General features: G+C 33.4%; 1 protein-coding gene and 1 pseudogene across 1 annotated transcript; one reads left to right on the top strand and one right to left on the bottom strand.

The window, feature by feature from the left end:
- Positions 1-935: 935 nt before the first annotated feature.
- Positions 936-6,622, bottom strand: LOC133198938 (uncharacterized). The gene is made up of 2 exons (XM_061334839.1): positions 6,610-6,622; positions 936-1,198 (listed from the first exon to the last, which is right to left on the bottom strand). Exons 1-2 carry the CDS (start codon positions 6,620-6,622, stop codon positions 936-938), a joined length of 276 nt encoding a protein of 91 aa, XP_061190823.1.
- LOC133198937 (uncharacterized) lies at positions 2,301-4,533 on the top strand (annotated as a pseudogene).
- Positions 6,623-7,294: the final 672 nt, after the last annotated feature.

Below are 7,294 nucleotides of genomic sequence, written 5' to 3'. Positions count from 1 at the left end.
TAAGCATTCACAATATGATAAAAGAAATGAAGGCAAGTTTCCTTTGGATAATGGACAGTCATACTTGCACAATCTTAAAAAAAAATTAATGTCACAACATATTATCAACTTTAAGAGCCTATCCTAAATCAAATCAAGATGTGGACAGCGTTATATGGTGAGATGGGTGTATAAAAATTCATATATGATAGTAATTCCAACATTAAGAGGGCTGGGTGGTTGTGGCCATTTTCAGACTATATTGATCTCCTTTAGAAGAAGAGCTCCATATAAAAATATACAAAAATGATCAAATTTTAAAACTAAAATGTATGAAATTTTTGTTTGCCAAATGATAGTTGACAGCTTAAGATATCATATCTAAAAAATTAAGTTATATCTGATGGTTAATTTGTTGACCCCCAGCCTCCTTAAATTTCAATGCCTTGGTATGGCTTAGTTTAAGAACATAGTTTCATTGAATTAGACAAAAAATGAATAACAAAGCAAATATTTCTCTTGGTATATATCTATGCTTTAAAAATTTTGATAGCTTTCCTCAACAGATGGAATATTCCTTTATTTGATTGGCACATTCGGAGTAGCAGTACAGATGGCTACAATCCAAGATAACACAATCCATATGTTTAATGGACTTTTGAGCTTGAATACTGTTCGTTATCTCCATATATTTCATTTCTCTTAACAAATTGTACGCTCTCGAAATGGCACATCCAAGTCATTCAATTTAAAGAGATAAATTATCTTTAAATATACATTTTAAAGTCTAGCATCAACAAACACTAGTTTTATGCACAAAGAAAATTTTTGTGACACATCCGCTTTTTTTTAATTTGGTCAGGAAATGTAAGAATTGAAATAATGATAATAATGTACTTTTTCATTGTTTCAATAAGGGCATTAAACATTGCCATTTTTTCAGTGTGCATTTTTTCTCACTGCTCCATTTCCTTCTTGTATTTTTTCTCTTGTTTCTGCTCACATGTGCTTAAAAACTCAATAACTTCTGATGACTGTGTTTGTTGCTTTTTCTTTTGACTTGTACATGATGATGATGAAGCTGTACTATTCTCTACATCTGAATCTGATTCATGCTTTCTCTTACTAGGAGTGGGTTGGATTTCTTCAGAAGTTTTACCTGTTGATGTAGAAGCACTAAACAGAAGACACATTGGAGTAACTGCATGGTCTTTGCCAACACTACCGGACGAAAAAAGTGCTGAGAATCCCAAATTTTACTGATAATGTTTGATAATTACTGATACGGTGCTGTTCTTGCTGATAAATACTGATATTTACTGTTATTATTACTGTCGTTGCTGATAATTTTAGTTGTTTCTGATAAATACTGATAATTACTGTGGTCTTTACTGTTGAGTCTGATAAATACTGATAAATACTGTTGAAGTGCTGTCGATGCTGAGATTTACTGATAATTACTGTGGTCATTGTTATTTATCTGGGAAGGGACTAAAATTGCCTAAGAAATGATTATTTGTTTAAAAAGAAAGTATTTTATCAACAAATTCATTACAGTATTCTAACAAAAAAAAAATTCTAGGAAAAAAGTCACATTTTATTTGTTTTTAAATTTCATATATGAATTTTATTATAATCATTTTTACATCATAATGTTAAAACTAGATCATAAATGTTTGTGTTTTTCTTTATCTTTATATTTCTCCTTTCACAAAGTTTTCAATATCTGCGGAAAATAATAATTGTGTTGTTATTGCAATGGTTTTTCTCCCCAAGTACTTTTTAAAACAAGTTTTTATTTTTAAAGGTTAAGAAAATCCCATCTAATATTTTTTCCACGTGTATTTGTATTGTCATCAAAAGCTTTTAGAGGGCATCTTTAATATAGTCAATGGTTGTTATTGTCAATTTATTTTTTCGTGTGGAGAACTGAACATGTATGAGCTCTATAAGTTGAGAACCCCCCCCCCCCCTTTATTTACTTACAACTCTCATTTTAAGAAGACACTTTAGCCAGTATTAAATATATCTCACAAAAAAAATCTATTCTGATTTTATGTTGTGTACACTATGTCCTTTTATTGAAGAATGTGACAGGTTTTAAATAATAAAAATAAAACATCTTTAATTTGCAGAATAATCTCTTTCATTTATATACATATAGCCAGTGCGCTCTAGTTTTCTGATTATGTTTGATATCATTGTGTGGTATCGACGCTTTCAATCTTTCGTGTTTTTTTTTTAATTTTAATTATTAAGCCATCAGTACACTATAAATCTTATGCAGTGTGATTTTCAATCAATGAAATACACGTCTTTCTTTAATGGTACACCGGCGCCTGTTATCTTTCCCTTAGGTGGCGCCACAGAAAAATGCGGTCCCCTTCGGAACTAGCTCGCGCATTATCATTACGATTTTACCATAGCACATGTAAACAAATCGCTGTCATATACACACGTGAAACATGCCGGAGACTTGCTGTTGCGTACCTGGGTGTAGTAATAGAGGTGGACACGCTTTCCCATCAGATCAAACGAGGCGAAAATCATGGATTCACGCAATTAGACGAGGAGAAACACGTTTTCAGAGCTGGGAACCTCCTGCCTATGCGGTGGTGTGCAGATCGCATTTCAAAGAAAGCGATTATTTAGCAGAGACTGTTCACGGTAAAATACTAAAAATTTCCTCATCTATTTTTTAAATGTTACATAAACTTATTATGCACAAAATAATTTATGGTAAAAAATTATAATTTTAGGTATGAAATCAACAAAATACAAGTAAAATATATGATACGTTCTGCCGAATTTCACGAATGACAATTGACATATTTTTGAGTTTTTATTGAGTTTTTTTTTTTTTTTAGTTTTAGTGAAAAGTTTAGTCTTTCTTTATGTGTCTCATTTTTTATCAACAAAAGTAGTTAAATTATATCGTAAACAACAGCTCTTGACATCAAATGCCAAGAGTACACCCCCACTGATTTGCACTATCGGAAACATGCCATACATACGTAAACAACTGCCCTGTGTAAACATCTGGCATCGTAAATTTCTATGTTCAATGAGACCACCTGTGGTAAATGATGACTTCTTCTGCATTTGTTAATTACATTAGTCTAATCTCCTAACCTGATTATCAAACAAAGAAAAACAATGCCATAGTAATTAATTAATAGTTTGCATCTTCAGTCAAACTTATTCATATTTTTTTTTTAATTTTTTTTTTTTACATATCCATATGTTCTTATTAATCATTAAATGTTTTACATACTGAAATGAAAAAAAAACTTTGAAATATATATTTTTTCTTGAAAATATTGATGAATATCATCAATGTATTTCCAGGAAATACACCTTTAAGTAAGAGGTTAAAGAGAACAGCAATACCCAGCCTTTTCCAATGGGCAGATCCAGCAAGCCCAGCTGTACTTGCCAGGGCTGACAGAGCTAGGACAAGGGGTGTCAAAAGAAAATTAATAGAAGACATTGCATCTACCAGTCACAGTTCAGAAGAAGTGTTTTTTGATGACATTAATATTGTAGAAGAAACTATCTGTGATTACAGCAGTACTACTAATGAAAATGTCTCAAGTCAACATGATGATCAGCAAACAATTCGTCAAAATGTGGAAACACAAACGCCAACATTTCCACCAATGTGCATCGATAACTTTGAAAAGGATGATGCTGGCATTCATTTTTACACTGGTTTGGAAACTATCTCTAAATTTTATTTTGTATTAAGAACTTTAGGTCCTGCAGCATATTCTTTAAATTATGTTTATCACCAAGTCACAAATATCAGTGTTCCAGATCAATTTTTTCTTGTTCTCATCAAATTAAGGAGACACAGAACTAATTTCGAATTGTCAAGATTATTCGGCATTTCAGAAAAAACTGTATCTAATATATTCTATACCTGGATTCTATTTATGTCCAAACAGTGGAGAGAAGTTGATATATGGCCACCGAAATCCCTTGTGAAATATTTTTGTCCCTCTGATTTTAAACTAAAGTTTCCAAAAACCAGAGTTCTAGTTGATGGAACAGAATGTCCTATCAAAAAACCAAAACAACCAAAATCCCAGCAAGCTACATTCTCAACATACAAAAATAAGAACACAGTGAAAATTCTGGTTGGTGCAACCCCTGGTGGCTTAGTTTCCTATGTATCTTCTGCATATGGTGGTTCAACAAGTGACAGACAAATAGTGGAACGTAGCAGTTTGCTGAATTTATGTGATCCTGGTGACTCTATCATGGCTGATAAAGGATTCAATGTGCAAGACATGTTTGTTCACAAAAATATTCAGATAAACACACCTACATTTTTCAAAAAAAAAGAACAGAATGTCATGTGCAACTGTACTTCAAGACAGAAAAATTTCGAGCAAAAGGGTGCATATTGAGCGAATTATTGGTCTTGCTAAAACCTTTAAAATTTTAACTGAACCAATGAATAGTTCAGAGACAAAGCTGTCCTCACATATAACTTTTGTCTGTTTTATGTTATGCAATTTTAAAACCTGTATTGTCTCATCTTATGCATAGCAACATGAATTGCTTTCATTATTTATATATATTGGTTTTATATTTGATGTTGTCTTAATTTCTAACTTAGTGCATTACTATAACAATTAAAATGAACACAAACTGACTGCATCAATCTTTTATTTTGGACAATGACAGTCTTCATAAGATTTAAAATAATTTTTTTCCAGAACAGCAGGCCTAAAATTATTTTCATAGAAAAACTTTAGTTTTCCTATCATCTCTGAAATGAAAGTATCGTTTCTTTGAATTTGGAAAAATAAAATATCATTGAATGTATGCACAATAAAGAAACAAGTTTTTTTCTCTGCACAAAAAAGTTGTCCTTGAACTTGATAATAATAGTCATGGTTTTTGTCCAATGAAAATGTACCATTGTTCTGTCTTATATAAGGGACTGTCTGTCGAGAAATCATTTCGTTCCTTGCCACATAAGGGCACTTCACTTCAACAACAGTGTCTTCATCAATGATGCTATCAGGTGAAGCAGCCAAATAGGGATTTGTTAGGCTTACACAAATTCCTGTGTCATATACTGTATGTCCAGTTATGTCCTGGAATTTTTTTATGGCAACTTTTTCAAACTTTTGTCCATGGAGAATTGGAGCTGAATGGAGTCGACGTTGTTTCGTAACAAGTGTCTCTGCTAGTTTTACTTTGTCTGTTCTATCAGTCATTTTGCAGATTCTGCCAAACACAGAAGAGTGCAGACGCTTGCATCTTTCTTCGTGCCACATATTGCATGCAGCCTGTTTTGCTGTATTTAAATTAAGAATCCGTGCCTCTTCTTAGGCTATCTTTGAAACATTTATACTGTTCAAATACTCGCAGCTACCTTGAAAAGTAAAATAGTCATGGTCCACATCAATTCCCCTCATATTTGCTGGAGGGAAAGTTTGAAATATAGGAGTCTTGCTTACTCCTGGATAAGAAAGGCATACATTCTGGAAGTATGATTTATATCCTGGATTGTTCCTATATTCTATTGGCCTTGGATCAAATCCATCAGCAAAATTACAAACTTCATCACATCCCGGCATGTCCAGGTTATTCGCTTTCATAGGGGTTCCTCTATGTGGCCTCACTCTGTGAAATGTCTGCAGCCTTTGTGTGCATGTTTGTTCCGTTTTCACAATTCCATTTGTCTTAAAGGAAAGACATGCATACAGGGCTGTGCATATATGTTTACAGTGCGCAAGTGGTCCCATTCCAGCTGCACACTCGCACTGACACTCTGCAATGTTGCCATCATTTTCCATCACAATGTCTATAGTATACACTACAGACTTTGACATCTCTGCTCTAATGGCACTCCTAACATACCATAGGGAATTGTCTGCAGTGGTACGGATGTACTTAATAAATCCATCATTGTACAAATTCCTTGCTTTTGATTCCAGATTTTTATTGAAGTGTGCCAAGTATGTGGTGATGTTATCCATATTACACCCAGGAAAATTCTTGTCACTGTTTAGATCTTCATATTTTTGAGGATCAGGTAAGGCCATCACATAATCTTGAGCAGTAGTGAGGTCTGTCCTGGAGCAGTGGGCATTGCGTGTGTATGCCTCAAGCCTGTTAAAAACAAAATAAGCTGTTACTATTCATACATAATATGGGCCTAGTCGACATTTCTTCTACAAAACAAAATTAACCATTTGTCAACATTTTCACAACCGTATTGTAGTAAATGAGATCAGCGTAATTTTTGTCACTAGCAGAACATTTAAAGAAATATGAAAATGTAATGATAATTTATAATTAAAAGAAAGAAATAATTGAAGGTTTTTACAGCCCTCAGTTCTTCTTTAGCCCTTCCCAGCTTAAGAACAAAGACCACAGTAATTATCAGTAAATCTCAGCATCGACAGCACATCAACAGTATTTATCAGACTCAACAGTAAAGACCACAGTAATTATCAGTATTTATCAGAAACAACTAAAATTATCAGCAACGACAGTAATAATAACAGTAAATATCAGTATTTATCAGCAAGAACAGCACCGTATCAGTAATTATCAAACATTATCAGTAAAATTTGGGATTCTCAGCTCATTTTTCGTCCAGTAGTGCAAGGATATCCTCCATTTTAGAGAAGAATGGAAAGTCCTTCTTGACATTTCCTGAAAAATAAATACACATACTATTTTGTGCTATCAATGAAAAAAAAATGCATTTCTCAATGATAATTGATGATAAAATTTTACAATTCCCACATTTTCTCTACACATCAGGCTTGCCATTATGGTCCTTGGTCTTTTTGTACAAGCAAACAAGGGTCTTCCACCGGCCACTCACTTGCATCTCCGAGTATCTATAACCTTGTTCTCTCAGCTTCCCTGAGATTTTTGACCACTGAGCTACTTTTCGCAGTCTGCACCAGTTTCAAGGGCATTTTTATGGTTCTTATACTCTTTTAGTAGCAAGAGTGTAGGGGATTTAGACCAAAACCCACCCCCCTCTCTATTTTCTGTAGTGGTAGGAATATCGGGTAAGTCATCGGTTTCTCCCTGTACATCAGTGATTTCAGATGTGACAGGCCCTTTAACATTTATAATCATAATTATCTTAAAGGTACAAGTTTCACTATGCTAAGGGTCTGTATAAAAGGGTAAATTTGAAAATCTCCGTATCATAAGCATGACAGATCTTTGACTTCAATTTTATTTCAGTTGGTAGTCTGATTAAACAATTAGATAAGGAAATAAACCCCTTAATAGACTAAAAATGCCTTTAGTATGATTGTCTTTCATTGTCTTG

This window comes from Saccostrea echinata, unplaced genomic scaffold (assembly GCF_033153115.1).
Source record: "Saccostrea echinata isolate AGI-Se365-2 ecotype Australia unplaced genomic scaffold, CSIRO_AGI_Sech_v1 ptg000033l, whole genome shotgun sequence".
In the NCBI taxonomy this organism is placed as follows: domain Eukaryota; kingdom Metazoa; phylum Mollusca; class Bivalvia; order Ostreida; family Ostreidae; genus Saccostrea; species Saccostrea echinata.
This window is presented reverse-complemented; position numbering and strand designations above follow the sequence as displayed.